Source organism: Ursus americanus, chromosome 14 (genome assembly GCF_024610735.1).
Source record: "Ursus americanus isolate L20-20 chromosome 14, mUrsAme1.1.p, whole genome shotgun sequence".
NCBI lineage: Eukaryota > Metazoa > Chordata > Mammalia > Carnivora > Ursidae > Ursus > Ursus americanus.
This window is the reverse complement of record NC_142140.1, coordinates 59,801,535-59,820,735: the sequence shown is the minus strand read 5'-3', so window position 1 is coordinate 59,820,735 and position 19,201 is coordinate 59,801,535. Positions and strand designations below refer to the sequence as shown.

General features: G+C 62.6%; 1 protein-coding gene and 1 long non-coding RNA gene across 5 annotated transcripts in view; one reads left to right on the top strand and one right to left on the bottom strand.

The window, feature by feature from the left end:
* Positions 1-1,465: 1,465 nt before the first annotated feature.
* On the bottom strand, positions 1,466-6,724 carry LOC123794049 (uncharacterized). The gene is made up of 3 exons (XR_006780121.2): positions 6,590-6,724; positions 3,717-3,935; positions 1,466-1,662 (listed from the first exon to the last, which is right to left on the bottom strand). It is a non-coding gene; the product is annotated as an uncharacterized LOC123794049 (long non-coding RNA).
* ARID3A (AT-rich interaction domain 3A) overlaps positions 6,305-19,201 on the top strand; it is a 32,701-nt gene continuing 19,804 nt past the window's right edge. Inside the window, exons 1-3 of one of the 4 annotated variants that reach the window (XM_045800249.2) lie at positions 6,305-6,369; positions 9,964-10,613; positions 11,402-11,747. In XM_045800249.2, the coding sequence (XP_045656205.1) occupies positions 10,207-10,613; positions 11,402-11,747 (753 nt within the window). In that variant the 5' untranslated portion in view covers positions 6,305-6,369; positions 9,964-10,206. Of the gene's footprint in view, positions 6,479-6,537; positions 6,637-6,660; positions 6,779-9,963; positions 10,614-11,401; positions 11,748-19,201 lie in introns of those variants that run through there. The other 3 variants (XM_045800248.2, XM_045800247.2, XM_045800246.2) reach the window with 3 other exon arrangements.

Genomic DNA, 19,201 nt, shown 5'->3' with positions numbered 1-19,201 from the left:
CACTCTCTGGAACTTTCCCCCAGACATCAACAGACATTTTTCACACACCGCCTTGCAACTGTAACATCGTACGCTTCATCCCATTTTTCAGAAATATTAAAATGTGAACACTGTATGCATTTTTAAGTGGCAGAAGTGAGGTCTTAGTGCTGCCACTTGGGGAGAGCCCAGAGTCCTGGCTGGCGGAGTGGTGGGTGTCATCTAGTAAACAGGCCCTCCCCGGAGGAGAGTGCACACAGCAGCCGTGAGAAGAGCAGGACTGACATCTCCACAACCGCCCCCCCCCCCCCACGAGCGGACGGTGGCAGAGCGGCGGCAGATGAGCACTCACGATTCTGGGGGGCGACGGGGCTCAGCCGGACCAGGGAGGCCCAAGCCGGCTCTGCTCTCGAGCCCGGTGGCTGAGCACCCTCCATGTGGCGGCCTGGGCTTCTTCCAGCGTGGCGGTCTGGGGCAGTCGGATCATCCCTTGGCAGAGCTTCTAGAGGCCACACTTCAAGGACTTGGAGGCCTGGGCTCAGAAGTCCCACCACATCGCCTTTTCCACACGGAATCCTGGGAGCTGTCAGAGTCCCACCCAGAGGCCGCTTGGGTGTGGCTGTGTGCGGGGGAATTAGCTCAGCCTTCCTCCAATAGCCCTGCAGGCCGAGGCTTACTCTCCCCGCAGGGCAACCGCCCGTCTCTGGGAGGGCCCGGTCCTCCCAGATTATCTGGGGACATCACAGGCTTCCACACAATCCACCTTGGCAGAGACGTTACTGTGAGACCAAGAAGCCAACACATAGGGCCATTTTGACATCAGCCTGAAGCTTACTGGTTCCTTTTTTTTTTTTTTTTTTTTAGGTAGGCTCCATGGCCAACGTGGGGCTCAAACTCATGACCCTGAGATCAAGGATCACGCAGTCTGCTGACTGAGCCAGCCGGGGGCCCCTGAATCTTGCTTGTTCTTGCTTCCCACACTGGCCTCCAGACTGGGCAGGACAAGAGGCTGAAATTCTCCCCCTTTGCCCGCAAGCCCTGCCCCCGCCCCACTTCTGGGCTCTCTGCAGCTGCTTGAGCCGCTGCATCCGTTTGCCCCCCAGGCCTTTGCACACGCAGGTCCCTCTGTTGCGCCAGCTGTCCTCACTCGCCCATCAGGTCCCAGCTGAGCTCACTCCTCTGGGAAGCACTCCTGGGACCCTCTCATCCATGGGGCCCCTGCTGCCCCCATCACAACACCGACATCCTCCTGTTGTACCTGCTGGATGCCTGTCCCACTCGGTCCCCACTGTGTCCCAGGGCCCCGCACACAGTAGGGCTGAGTAAACATTGGTGGGATAAATGACCAAGTGTGTTGTGGGGGCTAAAAGAGAAGATGTGTGGAGAGGGAGTGGCACCATTTCTGCAGGGGAAAAAAATGAATTTTTTTCTTTATTTCATTTTATTTTATTTTTACAGAAAATGAATTTTTAAAAAAGAAGGTAAAGAGGGGGCCCTGAGGTCTTTGTCTCAGGGAAATGAAAAGTCCTGTTACACGAAACCTGTTCACATAGGCTCCCAGCAGCTTTCCCCGTGGCAGCCGACGCTGGAAACAGCTCTCGTGTCCTACAGCTCGTAAGCGGTTGGGCAAACGGATCCGTCTGCACCACGGACACTACTCAGCAGTGAACAGGCGTGGACACCCTGTGAAGACACATGGCCCCTGTGACGGACCTCCCAGAATCACGTGGGACAAAAAGAGGCAACCCCCCCCCCAAAGGTTACGTGATGTGTGAGTCCATCTAACAGCACCCTTGTGATGAGGACACTATGAGAACAGAGAAGAGAGGAGTGGCTGCCAGGGTAAAGGTGTAGGGGTGGTGAGGCAGGAGGGTGGGCACACATGAGAGACTCTCATGACGGAACCCTCTGGCCCATAAAATGGGGAAATCCAAATAAGGTGGGTGGATTGCATCAATGTCGATATTCTGGTTGTGATGTCGTAGTATAATTTTGCAAAATGTCGCTGTTGGAGGAAACCTGGTGAAGTTCGTATCAGGATTTACACGGCTCAGAAAAACACACACAGTAAGAGTTGAAAGGGAGGTCCAGGAAGAGGAGTTGTGTCCCATTCAGCTGGACCTTGTTTTCAGAGCCCCTCCCGTGTGCCAAGCTCTGCACTGGGGGCTGGGCTACAGCAGGGACAAGGAGCAACTGCTAGAGTCCCTGTCTGGTCGTGGACAGAAGGGGCAAACTACATGGAGAGATGCAAAGTGACCGCAGTGAAGAGGGTTAGGAAAGAGACCTGTGTGCCCTACGTGAGTCACTGGGAGACTGACCTTGGTGGGGGTGAGTCCAGGAAGGCTTCCTGGAGCAGGGGAGTCTCTGAAATGTGAATGCAGCTTGGAGATAGCGGAAGAGCAAAAGGGATGGAGAGCATGGGCAGTGCAAAGGCCCCGAGGCAGGAAATGTCTAGTGGGTTTACGGAACAGCCAGAAGGCCTGTGGGGCCAGAGGAGGGTGAAATGGGAAGATTGCCAGGTGCAGGGATGAGTTGGGTCTTTCCTGATGGTGATGGGAGCCATGGGGGCTTCTAAGCAAGGAGGGACATGGTCCAATGTAGGTGGAGATTTTTCCAGTATATTATTTCATTACTATGACTGTTCTTATTTTTGGGGCTGCCAGGACCAGGCATATGTCAGCACAATCTGAGAGGGAGTGGGATGCGCCCCAGGGCCACTAGATAGGGATACACCCTGGGGAGGTCTGGGTGGATAGGGGAAGGGGCTAATTTAAATTTCAGATAAGCAATGAAAAACTTTTAAAGATTTTATTTACTTATTTGAGAGAGAGAGAGAGAGCACAAGCAGGGGGAGAGGCTGAGGCAGCGGGAGAAGCAGACTCCCCACTGAGCAAGGAGCCCCATGCGGGACTGATCCCAGGACGCGGGGATCATGACCTGCGCCAAAGGCAGACACTTCACCCACGGAGCCACCCAAGAGCCCCTGAAAACCTTTTTAATATAAGGAGGTCCTGTGCAATATTTGGGACACACTTAAAATTTAAGTGAGAATCCCGTATTTATCTAGCAATTCTACCGTAGAGCATTCAAAAGGAGCCTCAGAAGAGAAAATGAACTCTGCGGGCCTCAGTTTCCCCGTCTGACCCAGGAATCTTGTTTTCAGGTGATACGGCGCCACCTGGCGACCTCCTGTGGGAGCCCAGGCGCACCGGTGCCGGCCCCGCCCCGCCCCCAATTGCAGTCCCGCAGGTGCCCGGCAGGCGGTGCGCGCACCCCATGGAGGTTCCTGGCTCTACCCCACCAAGGAGTCCCCGGCGCCTGGGGGGAGGGTCGCTCAGGTGTACCCCAACCCGGGCCCCTGGCCAAACGTTTTCCCGCTGCAAAATGGGTCAAGCAGAGCCGCATTATGAATTTCCCGGGTCCTAGGCACTTTTGTCTCGTGGATCTTGTCCGTAAAAAAGTACTAAATGTGATATTTTACAAGTATGTTGATTAAAAAACTAGTATAGGGACGTCTGGGTGGCTCCGTCGGTCACGCGTCTGCCTTCGGCTCAGGTCATGATCTCAGGATCCTGGGATCTAGTCCCGCATCGGGCTCCCTGCTCAGAGGGGAGTTGCTCCCTCTGCCCCTCCCCCCCATGCTCTCTCTCACTCTCTCAAATAAATACAAATCTTAAAAAAAAATTTTTTTAAACCTAATGTAACTTAGGCTGAATGTATTATGACATATCCCTTACTAGTATATTTGCTTCTTTCTTCTTATTTTGAAAGTTGCTAAAATTGCATTTTCGTGGACCAGGGCTCACAGGGACAAGTCAAGCTGGAGGCGAGGGGTCGGGGACAGGTGACAGAGGACCCAGCACCCCCTTCCAGGCTTGCTTTGCTTTGTTTCTGGAAATCACGATGGTGAATTGGTCCATCTGCTCTCCACCTCTGTGCAGACAACACCAAAAATCCTGAGGGGTGAGGGAGGGAGCACATGAATTCTTCCATTAAACCAACCAACCAACATTTATTGAGCCCCTACTATGTGCCACGCACAGCCTCAGGTTGGAGATCCGGCTCTAAGCAAGGTCGAGTAGATTAAATGGATAAAGACGTTTCAAAACAGAAGCGCCTGGATGAAGATAACACTGGGTGACATGATGGGGGGGCACACCTGACCCTGACAGGTCAGGGAGGGACACCCTGAGGAGCTGAGGCTCTGGTTTACATCAGGAAAAGGCACAAGCCATCGGGTGACCAGGAAAGGGGACTCCAGCCAGGGGGACCACCAGTGCAAAGGCCCCAATGTGGGAATGTGTTTGAGGAGGAGTAACATGGGAAGGTGGACTGTATGGGATTTGGGGGAATTTTTCAGAGGGTGCCCCCACCCCCACCCCCACCCTGAGTAGAGAGCAAGCTGTTTTTTCTGGAGGGGTGTCCAAAACCCACAGGAGCCCTGCAACATGGTCTGGCCAAGAAACGTTATAGGACCTGTGTCTCTGTACCCATTTCCCAGCTTGAGAAACAGAGACCAGAGAGGGGTCTGTGCAAACTGGAAATCACATAGCCAGGACTGAGCTGGAACCTGGGCCTACTGCCCACTCCCAGTGGAGCCAGCAAGTCTGTGTATCAATTCCCAGCTCCCTCCCTGGGGCTAAAAATAGGATCCCCCTCACTGGAGGCAGCTGGGAATCCTGCAGCCCCTCACCATCGGGGGGGCTGGGCACCTCTGGGGGAGTATGGACAACAGCTTTCCTCTGGGAAATGGGGAAGGGGCAGCACCCCACCTGCCCTTCGGAGTACCCCCGCTGTGCCCCCCTTCTTTTAAACAGAAGGAAACAATCCTCAAAACAACTCTACAAGGAATGAATTAACATGGACTCATTTTACAGGGGGGGAAACTGAGGCATAGAGAGGCCCTCCCACGCATCTAACCTGGGGTGGGGCAGGGGCGCATTCAGATCTGTTTGACTCTTTGGTGGGCAAGAGGCTTTCCTGCACTTTGGAGAAGTGGGTCCTGGGGCCTGGATCCTTATGGGGGACCCAACTCACCTGGGTCTCTCCAAACTTTTCCCTCCTTGGACAGATGTCTCTGCCCCTCCCACTGGAGGGGGGGGAGGCAGGCAGCTGGGGCTGGGTGTTTAATAGCCTAAAGGTGGAGGCCTCTGCCACCTGCTACCGTTAGGCTAGAGGAGGCCCTGGGGCTGGCGGGCAGGACTCCAGCCCTGGGGTGGGGGTAGCTTCCCCGCACCCATCCCCTTGGCTTGGGAACCTCCCCCCCCCACCCCCAGAGCAGGAAACCTGCAATTTGCGGGGAGGCTTGATGTCCTGAAAAGGTGTCAGTGATGTGTGCCTTAGGGCACAGGGAGGGGGCTGCACAGGAAACCAACACTGAGGACCAGGGACCCAAGCTCCACCTGGTGGGACCCTTGAGAAGTGTCCCCCCCATGTCAACTGCCCCCCCCCCCCATGTTCCCATTTGGCTCTTATCTGGGCTGGAGCCTGGGCCCCTGCAATTAGCCCCTGAGGATTGCCTCTGAGCCTCAGACCCGCAGAGCCCATACCCCCACACCCACTTTCCTGTCACCCTACTCTGTGCCTCAGTTTCCCTCTTTGAAATGGGGGCGTTAAGACAGAAAGATATGAACACCATGCAAGGGCACACGGCAACAGCAGGCTCAGAATATGAAAATTATTATTATTACCAAGGAGATAATCTTGTCTATCCTCCTAGAGGGTGACAGTCCTGGGGGGGTAGGGGTCGTCTCGATTTCACTAGGGAGTCTTCCAAAGGACCAGCACGCACTCCGCCACCACCACACGCTTGGGCGGGAGCAGTGCCCCCCCCCCCCCCCGCAGCCATTCCCTGTCCAAGACACCTCCCCACCCTGCAGCGCCCCCTTCCCAGGGCCCTGGTCCCCTTCCTGAGACCCCAGCCTGCTCTCATTTCTCGTTTTTTTTGCTCAAATCATTACCCGGTATTTAATCCCCATTTTACAGATGTGGCCACGGAGGCTCTGCTGGGGGGGGGGGCGAAGTCACTACAGCCAGGTCGCTAGTCTATGGGACAGGGGTGAAACTCCGAGCTCGGTAGGGCAGGCCCATTCTAGGTGCCGGGTAAGATGGTGAAGGGGTCCCCAACCCGGCTTGGGTCCCTGCAGCACTCCCAGGCTGAGGTCCAACCCCCCTCCCCTCCCCCTCCGACACTCCAGTCCCGCCCGCGCCCTCCGCGCCCTGTGCGCTCGGGGCCTCGGCGCGCACTTTGCCCACCGTCCCTAGGCACGGGGCGGGGCCTCCCGCGGCGCTGTTCCCCTTCCCTTTTTATTATTTATTATCATTTAAAGGGGCCGTGACCTGAAAATTTCTGGCCACTCTCTCCCCCTCCCCAACACCCCTGGGCTGGTGGTGAGTCTTCGGACCGAGTGCGGGGGGCTAGGGGGCGTCCGGGAAGGGGGAGGGGGCCTCACGAGACCCCTCCCCGCGTCCCGGGCTGCAGCGCTGAATCACCGGCGAGGTATTTGCATCTGAGAGCGATTTGTCACCCGGTGATTTGTCTGCGGGGCGGTGAGCGCGCCGGCGGGGGGAGGGGAGGGGCGGGGGAGGCCGCGCGCGGGGAGACTCTTACCAATCGGGTCGGATGGGGGTGTAGACGCGGACTCGGCTGGCGGCTCGGTGAGTCGGCGCGCGGCACAAACCCGGCGGCGGCCGGGAGCCAGCAGCGCGCAGCTCGCGGCCCGGGCCGGAGGCCAGGCGCGGCCGGGGCAGGGCCGGACGCCAGGCGCAGGGCATGCGCCCCCGGAGCGGGCCCTGCGCGGTGAGGCGGGGGGGAGGCTGGCCTTTTAAGTCGCGGGTTCCGGTCCCGGGTGGGCGCAGTGCGCCCGGGAAGCCAACGAGGGGGTCTCCAAAGTTGGGCAGGGACGTGGTGGGGGTTCAGGACCGAGAAGGCGACTCCAGCAGGTCGGAGTCGGGGTGGTTTTCTCTGCGACCCCCCTCGGAGACCTCACCCCCTACCACATTGCGCGTCGGCGATCGGGGGTCGCGAGTGAGGCTGCCCCCCACCCCCCAGCGGAAGGAAATGGTCTCTATGCGCGCGCGGGGGGCTGCACTCTGGGTTCTTATCTCATTTTTTCTCCCCGGAATCGGGTGCTTTATTCCGGAGTCCCGAGGGGAGCGGGAGCGCCGGGTGGGGAGCGCAGTCCCCTGGCGACCCTCTCCAGCTCCGACTGCTTACTTATAAAGTGCCGGCTCCGGAGCCGAAAAGGGCCCCTGGAGGGGGACCGCACCGTCCCCGCGCCCGGGCGTGGGTTCGGCGGGGCCGCCAGTGCGCTGGCGGGGATCCCCGGGAAAAGCCCCCCTCCCCCGGTCAGTGCCCCCCAGACACAAAAGCGGACGCAGGAAGCGCGGGGAGCGCGCGTTTGTCAACTCCAACGTTCGGCGTCCGACCCCAGGCGGCGGATTTGTCAATAATCTTCCGTTTTTAGTCGCCCGGGCCGGAGGGGTTGCCCCCCCCCCAACCCATGCAAATCGGTCGCTTTCCAAGAAGCCTTTGAAATCCGGACTGGGGTTTTTGTCGTCTTATTTCTTCTCTTTCTTCGGTTTTTCTTTTCTCACTTCCTCCGGGCTGCCCCCCTCCCGACTCTCCTAGCCCCCTCCCCAGCTTTCTGCCCCACCCCACCCCCTCTTCCCTTCGTGGAGTGAGGGGCCCCTTTCGCCACCCGCGGGCCCCAGCCTTGCACAACTCTTTAAATAACCGTGTTTTGCAAGGCCCCGGCCCGAGCGGGTGACCTCTCTCTCCGGGAGGCATTGGGGGGAGGGTGTGGCCCTGGATCCCTCTGGCCCCCTAGGCAGGTCCCAACGACCACCCAGCACCCCCCACCCCTGCCTGGTCCCGGCCTGGGAATGCCTCTCCCTTGGGGTTGTCATAAAGTGGGGGTAGGGGCCGAGGACAAAGGGCTCTTGGGGGAGGGGTCTGGAGGGGGTGGGCGTAGCCAGCTTAGGGTTAATGGCGGCCATGGGGGCCCCAGCACGGCCCAGGGGAGCTCTGGGGTTCCCACCTGCCCCCTCCACCAGCCCCAACGTGGAGGCCTGCCCTGCTCCCCTCCCCCACTGGGCGACCCGGAAGGGTCATTAAACCCAGCAGGCCTGGGGGTGGGAGGCTGGGGGGGAGTGGCTTCCTCTGGCCTCTTCCTTCTGCCCCCCAAAGAGGAGGGGGGGCGTTGCCTGGAGCGTTTCCGTGGGGAGGGGGGGCTTGTCTTGAAGTTGTCAAATGTGGGGGAGGGGCAGTGGACCAGACTAGACACTGGGCGTGAAATGTCCCCTCAGCACTTCTCAGGGCTGTTGGGGGGGTGACCACCAGTCCTGGGAGGGGATGGAGAGTGGGGGGCTGGGTGCTACTTTGCCGCCTCTAAGGACAGACTGATTTGGTCACTCTCCAGCCCTGTGGCCTCTGCGAGGGTCTTTGTGCCCTGAGACCCCTGCCCCTGCTGGATACCCATTTCCCACAGGGACCACCCATCCGCCCCCCCCCAGTGCCTTTCACCAGTCCAGATGAAAGCTCTAGGGGGTCTGGGGAGAAGGCAGAGGGCCACTGAGCTCCTTGTAGCTCTGCAGGGCCCCTCCCCTGACTGGGGAGGTGTGGGGGGTCCATACTGCAAGATTCCCCTGAGTGGGGTCAGTTTCCACTGAGGGGGTCACCAGAGGAGTTGGGAGGGTGGCCAGCCCGGTGAGTGAGCATCAGCTAGCTAGCTGCCTGGAGCCTCTGCCCTCTGGCCGCTCGTGTCCCTGTCTGCCCCAGGAGTGGCTTAGGGGTCCATTTGCTGTGTTAGGGGGAGCCTCCTGCCCCCCAATCTCCAGTCCCCCGTCCCCCATCCCTATGAGGTACTATCTGGGGTGTCACCACTGGGCCTGTTGGGTTCTGCCTGGTTGGTTTTACTGGCGGCCTGGGCGGGTGGGGGTGTGGCTGGTGCTGGGGTGGGGGGCTGGGGTGGGACCAGCGTCCTTCTGTCCTGGTGGGGCCGAGCAACGCCAGGTTCCAGATGTCACTCCCTGAGATGCTGGCAGTGAGGGTTGGTGGTGGTCTGAGGAGACCCCAGGCTGGGGCATAGCTCCTTGCATCGTGGGATGTTGGCCCCACTTGGGGTCCCAAGGGGCAGGAGAAGTCCCCCCCAGAGATCACGTGGGGTGGCGAGGGAGGCTGTGATGTCACCTAGACCCTGGTTCCCATCCCAGCCTGGCCTGGAACCTGCTGTGTGTCCCCCTCCAGCAGTGCATGTGCGGGCCTCAGTTTTTCTTATGCCTAATGTGGGGACCGCCCAGTGCCTCCTTCCCCAATGTGGACTGGGTGCCTGCTGTGTGCCTGCTTGAGCCTAGAAAGGTAGGCGCTGTCAGGACACCATCTTGCAGATGGGGAAACTGAGGCCCAGAGAGGTTAAGGCTTAGGGATGAGGTGGGAGCACGAGGGAGAAAGGTTAGCTCAGACCCTGTATACAAGAAGCGCTTAGTCTGGGTCAGCCATCGTTTTGGTTAGTGTGGGGGGGGGTTGCCTGGACCCATCTGCAGCAGGGGTGTGAGCAGCGCCTATAACTCGGAACCGGAACCCAGAACCCATCTGGACTCTGGTGTCTGGTACCTGGCTATAGCCAATCAGAGGTCAGGAATGCCCAGTCCCCCTGCTCTGTTTATGAAGCAATAATCCAAGGTCTTCCCCAGGAGGTGTGCTCAGTAACTGCATGTTTCTTTGTGGCCCTGAGGGTGGGGGTCACCTCGAGACCCTGGGAGTTCAGTGCAGGCTGACCCCGCTTCCCAGCCTGCTGGAGGGCAGACAGAGGGGGGCGGATGGGGAGAGCACCGTCTCCCACCTCCAGGGAGACCTCCCGGTTTGCACCCCGATGGGAATGGATGGGAGGGATTTTCCCAGCGGCCTCTGTGTTCTGACCTCAGTGGGGAGGATGGGGCCGAGGAGCCCAGGAGTGGTCTGATGGTCTCTCTCGCTGTCCCCAGGTTTGTGCAAACCCGTGAATGAGCCGCACACCAGCCGTGGCTACCCGGTGCCTGGCCTGAGAAGGAGGCAGCGCTGGCATGCCCTCAGCCTGAACGCGGCGGCCCCCGCCCCCACGCCCCACCACCCTGCACTGTCCCGGCTCCCCTGAGGCCCCCACACTGCAGTGCGGCCAGGCCCCCTCCCCGCAGGGGCCGCCCCTGCCGCCCACCTCTGGTGCCCGGGGCGGCCCGGCCCGCAGGGCCATGAAGCTGCAGGCTGTGATGGAGACCCTTCTGCAGCGGCAGCAGCGGGCACGCCAGGAGCTGGAGGCCCGGCAGCCCCCGCCGCCCCCGCCGCCCCCGCCGTCTGAACTCCCTGCGGGCCCCCCTGCCCGTGCCAGGGCCGTCCCGGATGAGGACAGAGAGCCGGAGAAGGCCCGGATGCAGCGGGCCCAGATGGCCGCGCTGGCCGCCATGCGGGCTGCGGCTGCGGGCCTCGGACACGCGGCCAGCCCCAGCGGCTCTGAGGATGGGCCCCCCAGCTTGGAGGAGGAGGACACGGCCCAGGAAGGGGCACCAGGCTCGCCTGCCCCACCTGGCCGAGGCAGGGAGGCACTGGGACACGCGGAAGGCGACGGGCACTTCGAGGACGTGGGCTCCGACGGTGACCTGTGAGTTGGGGGTCCGTGGGCTACGCAGGGCACAAGCATCGATGGAGCGTTTGATGCATACCGGGCAGCTCTAGGACAAGACCCTGTCCTCCTGCTGACCACTGAGATCAGCTCAGTCCTTTAGAACTCTGGAGAGGGCGGTCGCGTATCATGCGGCCTAGAAGCCACCGCTCACAGGTGGTGGGGGGTCTGGGTTTGTAGCTTTATTCCATCTTGATTTAAACGGACCAGCCCCGTGTGGTCAGCAGCCAGTGCCTGGTGAGGCCCCAGCAGACTCAGGGGCCCCGGGGGAACTGTGCGGAGCGCGTGTTGGCCGGCTCGTGGACGTGTTCCACCTGCAGGCCTCCAGCTGAGTGCGGGCAAGACCCCAGGGGGATCCTTCTGGGAAGATGTCCAGGAAGCAGACAAGCAGGGTGATTGTGGGCTGTGACAAGGACATAAAGGAGGGGTATGGCAGGGGGAAGTGTCTGGGGCTGGGAACAGCATGCCTGGCAGAAGGAACAGCCAGAGCAAAGGCCCTGAGGCAGGCACTGGCTAGGCATTTTCAAGGCCCGCCAAGCGCAGCAGAGGGCGTGAGGGGGTTGGCAGGTGTGCAGGGGCTCTGGGCTGATGGGAAACAAAACTGGGTAGCGTATGGCCCACGCCCCTCACGGCACCTGCAGCAGGTGGGGGCCACTCTCCCTGCGCTGAGAGGAGGAAGTCGAGGCCCTGGCGAGGAGCAGGCCCTGCCCCAGGGCTGGAGCGAGCTGGCGCCATCTCCCCTGACCTGTGCCCTCTGCCTGCCCCAGGAAGCCAAAATGGGAGGAGGAGGAGGAGGAGGAGCTGGAGGAAGACCTGGAGGACGAGGAGGAGGACGACGAGGAAGAGGAGGAGGAGGAAGAGGAGGAGGAGGGGGACTACGAGGATGAGGAGGGGCTGGGGCCCCCGGGCTCTTCCGGCCTGGGCCCTGCACCCCCCATCCCCCGCAGGGCCCCGCCATCCCAGGCCTTCCGCGGCGACAGCGGGCCCCGGGCCCTCGGTGGCCAGGAGCGCCAGGGGGCCAGCCTGGCCCACACTGGAGGGGCTGCCCATGTGGCACTTCAGCTGCAGCCGCCTGACCATGGGGACTGGACCTACGAGGAGCAGTTCAAGCAGGTGTGCCGTGCGTCGCCGCAGGGGCCGTGGGGTAGGGGCGCGCTGCTGCCGGGTCCGACAGCCGGCCTGCACCAGCCAGGGGGGGACCCGAGCCAGGAGGGAGAAGCTCGGGGCTGCGTGGTGTCTGCGCCAGAAGGATCCATAGAGAGACAGCCGGGAACGGGACTGTGAGCTGAGGGAAGTGCCCAGGCAGAGGCCATGCGACTGGACCGGCATAGCGGGGGCTGTGGGCAAGGGGTGAGGACACACGCGCAGAGCTGGGGGCTCGGGGGCGCCGGCGTGGAGTCTGGTCGTAGAGGCCACGGCAGTTGGTTGAGCGGGGCGGGGGGGGGGGGTGGCCACGTTGGTGTGGACTGCAGAGGGGCGGGGAGGAAGCAGGGCCGTCCTGGTGCCTTCCCTGCGGGCGGCCAGGGCAGAGGAAGTGGCCGGGCGGGGGACCCTTTGAAGTTGGGCCGAGCTGGGCTGGGCAGATGGAAACCAGATGGCGTCCGGCCGGGCTCACATTCCAGTCCGTGGCCAGCTGGGCCCTGCCCCGACCTCCAGGAGTGGCCAGCGGGGACCTGGCCTCCCCAGCCCAGCAGCCCAGTAGCCCGAGCCTTCTAGATCCCCATGGGCTGTAGGAAGGCAGGCGTGTGAGAGCCGGGAGGTGGCTGTGGGGCCTCGGGGCAGTCCCCTCTGGATGCTGGTCTCCCAGAGCTGACTCTGGGCCCCTCCTAGAGGGCACTCGAGGCCCGGCCGGCATGTGGGACCTGGCACCACGGGCCTCCCCTCTGAGACTCACTTGGGGAACGGAGCGTGTGGCTCCGGCAGCCCCCGGAGCTTTGAGTCAGGCTGAAGACAGATAAAGTAGAAAACGGGGTGGACACACGCTGGGGGGGCTGGGCTGGGGCTCCTGTGGGGGGCGGGAGGGTGCCCGGAGGCAGCAGGTGAGCTGGCGGGATGCAGGGAGCTGCCCAGGTGTCTGGCTTGGGTGGGGCAGTGCCGAGAGCTGGGTGACAGCCAGCAGACGTCGTCTCTCTGGGCGTGTCTGGCGCCCCACACACCCCTCCTGCTGGAGGCCTCGCCCAGGCCTGTGGCCCCCAGGCTGAGCACGGGTGCGGAGGGGGGGGGGAATGGCCCCACCCTGCTCCCGGCCTCCAAATGTCTCTCCTTCATGAAGGAGGAAGGGTCCCTGCCCGTCCCGTTTGGCGGATGAGACACCCGAGCCACAGCGCTGAGGGGAGGGTCTCCAGCGCCTGGCTCTGGTTCAAAATAACACACGGGCCGCTGTGGGCAAGTTATATTTACTTGTTCACTGAGTATTTACGGGGAGGCCCAGGCTGGGGGGCTGGAGCCTGACAGATACCCCAGCATTATAGGGTCCCAGCCGGGCTGCACACTCCTTGTGAGGTCAGAGCTCGTCAAGACCCCCCAGCGCCCAGCCCTGCTCAGTGGCCTCGGCCACTATGGGGAGGCAGAGTTTGGGTGGGCAGGCCAGGCTGGGACTCGGGGTCAGAAGCCCAGACCCCAAAGCCCCCTCGGCATGTCCGAACAAAGGGCCACAGGAGCCCTTGTGCCCCTGTCTAGGATGCCCGGGGTGGGGAGACGGAAGCCAGAGGGGTCAGGGAACCCCAAAGCCCCAGAGTCAGCATCTCATCGAGCACCTACTAGAGCCGTAGCTGCCCTGGGTGTGGAGGAGGTCGTGCTGAGGCGGTCAGGGAGATGGGGTCTGGCATCTTTAGCTGGGGTGGGGGGGAGAGGCCTCTCGGGATATGCCATGAGGGTCGAGCCTTGCAGACGGACAGACGGGGCGCCTGGCAGAGGAAGTAGTCCAGGCAAAGGCCCTGGGGCAGGACTGACATTGGCGTGTGTGTGAAGGCCAGATGCTGCCAGGTTGGGCCCTGCAGGAGATAGGATTGGATTCTGAGAAAATGGGGGCCGAGGAAGGTTGTGGGCAGGTGGGGGGCCTGCCCTGCAGTGCTGGAATCTTCTTCCTGCCCATCCGTGGCAGGTCCAGCTGCCTGCGCTGCCTTCATGCCCAGCTGGCCAAGCACCTGTGTGGCCAGTGTCAGCAGTGTCCTGGGCCCAGCGGCCCAGCAGACGTCGGGCCGTGTTGACTCTGGCGCCTTCCCCACAGCCTTCCTGGCACGTGGCAGCCCAGCCGGCCGGCCGCCCACTTGGCACCGTCTCTGCCTCTTCCTCCCCAGTCTTGGCAGGGCCTGGGGCCGACTTCCCCTACAAACCCTCGATAGCCGTAGGCTACAGGTCTCGGGCGGCCAGGCCGGGGAGGGACCTGGAGCAGCGGGCTCACGGCCGCGGAACCTGGCTTTGAAATGCTGCAGCCTCACTGCTGTGGGACCCTGGGGACATGCACGGATGGAGGCCAACACGCCTAGAACCACTGGCCGGGGATCAGGCGTGTCGCGGGCACTGGTTAGGATCTTAGCCTCCTGGCATCAGACGTGGCATCCTGGTGACATCCTGGTGGCCTCCTGTCACCAGCACAGCTGTGCCTGGGCTCTAGAAAGTGGCAGCCCCCCGCCCCCCCTGCCAGCAGGTCTTAACCTCAGCTCTTCGGCTGCTTAAGAGTCAGGATCCTGGGTCTTAACAACTCAAACTTTGGGATTGTTGTCAACAGCTTCATTGAGCTCAGACTCACACAGCACGTCATTCACCCACTGAAAGTGTGCAGTTCAGTGGTTTTTAGTGTCTTCACGGAGTTATGCAGCCGTTGCCACATTATCTTAGGGTCTTTTTGTCACCTCAAACGTAAACCTTCGTAAATGTATCTTTTAGCTGTTACCCCCCCAGCCCCCGACCCCCTTGAGCCCCCTTCCCGTCCGTGGAGGAGCCTGTTCTAGACGTGTCACACACGTGGACTCACACGCCGTGGGGCCTTCTGTGTCTGGTTCCCTCCCCAAGCGTCGTGGGCTCGGGTCCGTCCCCGGGGCAGCACGGGTGGGCGCCGCGCTCCTGCTCGTGGCCGAGGGATGCTCCCGCGTGTAGGGGACGCGCTGTGTTTCTTCACTCACCTGTGGATGGACACTTGGGTTGTTTGCGCCTTGGGCCGCTGTGAACGTGTGTGCACGTGTTTTGTGTGGACAAGTGTTTTCAGCTGTCGTGGGCACGTAGCCAGGAGTGGAACCGCCGGGTCGGGCAGCAGCGCTGAGATTGGCCTCTTGGGGACCCGTGGACTGCTTCCCTCAGCGCTGTACTGTTTTCCGTCCCGTGGCCGCACGGGGCTCCAGCTTCTCCGTGGCCTCGCCAGCACTGTGATTACGGCTTTGCTGCCCCAGTCCCCGTGGAGGCTGCGGTGTCGCTGTGGTTTTCATTTGCGTTGAATGCGGCATATTTCCCCCCAGTTTTCAAGGTGATATCCATCTGCTGCGTAACGTGTCGGTGAGCTCAGAGATGTGGAGGTGACAGGTGTCGCGGAGGGTGGTCACCTGACTGTGCAGGAAGCAGACTGAGCCTTCACCTGTGTCCCTGGACGCCCCCGATGCCACAGGGAAGGGCAGTGAGGGCTCTTCCCCTCGCACCGACGGACACGGATGCGGGGTGGTTGAGGCGACTGCCCGCAGCGACACAGAGTCAGTGTCAGAGCTGGGACTGGGCCTAGCGTGCGCTGGAGGAGTGGACGGATGGGTGGGGGGCGAGCCCCAGGCCCGGGGGCCCACTGGCTGCAGGGGTTGGGGGCACTGGGGTCCCGGGCCTCACGTCAGGGTGTCAGGACCCGGGGCCTGGACACACACGGGCGCTTAGGTGGGAGCACGCTGACTTCCTGTGTCCTCACCGTGGACCCTGCCTGGCCTCCCTCCGCTCCCCAGGCCTCCCGGGGCCCATGCGATGCCCGCGGGTGTCCTTTTCCTGCACGGCAGGCACGGCCCACGCGGAGGTGAGACTGGGGGCCTCAGAGGTGTTCTCCGCAAGACGCTAGGGTTCCAGTTTGGTGTTTTTTTAGCCCTTTTGGCTCACGTAGGTTTTTTTAGCCATGGGAAATAACACATACATGCATTTTTGGGTCCATTTTTGATTCCAGAAGTAACGCTTGGTACCATTCTCATAGGAGGGGAAGTGGAGAGTGTGGTGTTCGGGGCCGCGAGGCTGGCTGCCACTCCCCGCCTCTCTCGGCGTCGCTCTGCTGAGCACTCCCTGTGCCCCGGTTCTCTTTAGCGACTGGTTTCCTCGTGGGGCCGACAGCAACACGCTGGCCAGTTTCCCTGTTCCCTGTTGTAAACAACACTGCCGTGAACATCTCCGGGCTCCCGAAAGTTGCCCGGGCAGTGTGAGGTGGAGGTGCAGCTGGGAATTCCTGGGGCTCTGGGCTCGGAGGAGCGGGGAGGTGGTTTCTTCATCCTGCCTGGGAGTGCCCCCAGGCTGCAGCGAGCCACACCAGACGCAGAGACTCCCAGCCCTGAGGGATCAGGGCTGGGCTAGAGGAAGGAGAAACAGGCTTTGGGGCTGGGGCTTTGCAGGACATGTAAGAGTCTGCCAGGTGACCAGGGAAGGGTAGAGTCTGCATCTTGGAACAGTGTGGCTGGAACATTAAGTGGGAAGGATATGGGGCGCAGACATCAGGGCAAACGAAAGGTGGGCTCAGAGGAGGGCCTTGGCAGGGTTTGGAACTGGGGAGCTGAGAGATGAGGGAGGAGCCTTCTAGAGCCTGTGGTCCGGGCAGGACTGGAAGAGGCTAGGCCTGCAGGGCCAGGGGAGAAGGATGAGAATTTTTTTGCTGGAAGAAGGTGTTCTGAGCAGAGGGCATGGCCTGGGCAAAGGTTTAGAGGTCAGATACCAGATCCTGAACCCGGTGACATCCGTCTGGTGTGCTTGGGACAGAGTGGGCTGCGGGCCAGGCCCCGTGTGTCCTGGGGGCCAGCCCTGGCGCCGGGCATCTTCCTGGAGCACCAGCAGCCGGGGCCGTCCGCTGGGGGGTGGGGAGGGTGTCGGGAAGCCCCTGGGAACTCAGCCCACCCCGCCTGGGACAGCGCCTGCCTCATCAAAGCCGCTGTGGCTGCTGGCGCAGAGCCAGCGGGCCGTGGCGGGCACGGGGAGGGTGCTCGCCCGCCAGCCCCTGGCACCGTGCCTCTGCCCGTGCCAGCCCTGGGAACCGCACTGACTCAGCCGGAAGAACCTTATCTGGCCCCTGTGCCGCCACCAGCCGCCCAGTCACCACCGTGGGGTCACGGCCGCCGGGGCCTGGCCCCACGCCCACCATCCGCTCCCCACCCTAGTGGCTGCTGCCAAGTGCCTGGCCCGCCCCACGCTTTCTAATAACACACGCAGCCACCGGAGGGAGTGGTGCCCGGCGGGCAGTGTCCACATGCGCGTCCCGTCAGGGGATGAGCGTGCGTGAGCCACATGGGGTCCAGCCCGCTGACGTGCGTGTGGGGGTGTGGTGGGCAGGTGCGTGGTGCCCGTGAGCTGGGGGAGGGAAGGGGTCCGTGTCCAGGGCCCTGCGGCTGCCAGGGTCTGTGTCCAGCTGGGCCAGGCCCTGTGGGCGTGTAAGCCACGCGTGTGCTGATGCCGTGGCTCTCCCGTGTGCGTCCGCCTGCACGTTCTGGGGCCGCGAACGCCTCTGCAGCGTCTGTTACGTGCAGCTGTCATCTTAGAAGACTGTCGGTGCGTCCCTGCCACTCAGGGATGTGTGGGTGTATGTCCTGGGGTCGGATACGCTGGAGGAAGTCTGGGCCACGTATCCTAGCGTGTGTGGTGCCCACTGTTCGTACGTTCCCTGTACCCACGTGTGACAGGGTGACAGTCCCCTGCGGCTGTGCATTGTGACGTGTGTGAGTGTATGTGCGTGGCTGGGCTCCCACGTGCGTCTGTGTGCCCGCCCCCTGCCCCATGGGCTCACCTTGCCTGGTGAAGCGTGAGGTCAAGGGGGGACCCATTAACCATTAGCCAGAAAGTCACGTCGTCTGGTCAGCGGTTTGAATGGGTTGGCCCCGGACCTGCCTGCCCGTGGCCGATGCCCCCCCCCTCCCCATCTCCCCCGCCCACCAGGAGCTGGAGTTGTGAGCAGGGCCAGGCTTGGTCCCTTCTCCCCGCCGTCCCCCTGCACTGCGGGCTCCTGGGCAGCTGTGCCCTGTCTCTGACCGACAGGCGCCATCAGGGGGATGCTGGGCAGGGTTTGACCCACTCTGTGCCTTAGTTTCCCTGCCTGAATCAGACACCCTCTACTCCCCAAGTGTTTGGACCCCCAGGGCCGGCGCCCCCTGACGGCGACGTGGAGGGGCGTCCTCCCGGCTGCTTGCAGCCGCCCCGTGACCCCGTTGACAGACGGACGCCGGTCACCCCGCTGGGCTGTGCTCCGAGCTGGGTCAGGGGAGCAGCTGGGGGTGCGGGCTGGTGGGTGGGCACGCGCGGAGGGCGGGGTACGGCCCGCCCCTTCTCCGCTCACCAGGCTGCACGCGGACAGAGGACAATTGGGGGTCACGGGGTTAAACGGTAACCAGTCTGCCTATTGAAGTCCCCAGCGCAGGGACGCGGCCCGCGGTCAGGGCTGGCAGGGGTCTTGTGGGGCTGGGGGGGTGGGGGGAGGCACAGAGTCCGCACCGCCCACCACCCCTGCAGGCCCAGGCCTGGCACCTCAGGGACACACTCCTCCCCTCCCAGACAATAAAAACCCACATTCCAGGAAGAAATGTGCCGCGAGGTGTCTGCCCAGACGTCAGACGTGGCTTTGTTTGGGGATGGGGTCTTCACGGGTGTCATTAGTTACGATGGACTCCCCCTGAGTAGCCTGGGCCTTGAATCTGGTGACAGGTGTGAAGAGAGGCCCACAGGCAGACCTCAGGGAGCCGAGGGCCTGACGGGCACAGGACACGGAGGCCCCGGCCCCAGCCCCAGCCTTCTGTAGACCCTCCTTTGGGGATGGGCTTGGGACCAGGGACTCTGACGGTCCCACCGAGGGGGCTCACGGGACCAGCTTAGGGCAGAAAGGCTGGGCTGTGCACCCACGAGCCTGCCTGAGCCGGGTCCTTCCTGGGCACCGGCCTCTCCTGTGGGCCCTGGGACGCATCTGTGAACAGCGGGCAGAGGCGGCCGATCTGTGGCGTGGGGGTGAGGGGGTGGGGCCCAGTGGGCTGGGCCGGCACAGTGGCGAGGGCGGGCTGTCTGGGGCCATTATCTGCCAGCGAGCAAGGGTGTGTCTGTGTTTGTGTGTCTGCTTGGACGGGTGTGTCGGTGCATGCGCTGGGGGACCACGTCAGGGTGGCGTGGCCTGCCGAACCGTGGGGAGGGCCACGGGTGCGTGGGGAGGGTCCGCATGTGCCCAGACGGGGGTAGGCGGGTCTGTGCGGCAGCCGTGGCCTGGTAGAGGTCCAGGTAGGGGGCCGTGTGGGTGCGTCTGGATGGGGCCACGGGTCTTGGGGTTGTTCTCCAGGTGGGATTCTCCATGGGGGTGGGTCTTGCGTCTCTGTCTGGGCTGGAGTGGCGGGTAGTGGCCATGGGCCCCTGTTCCTGGTCAAGCTGTG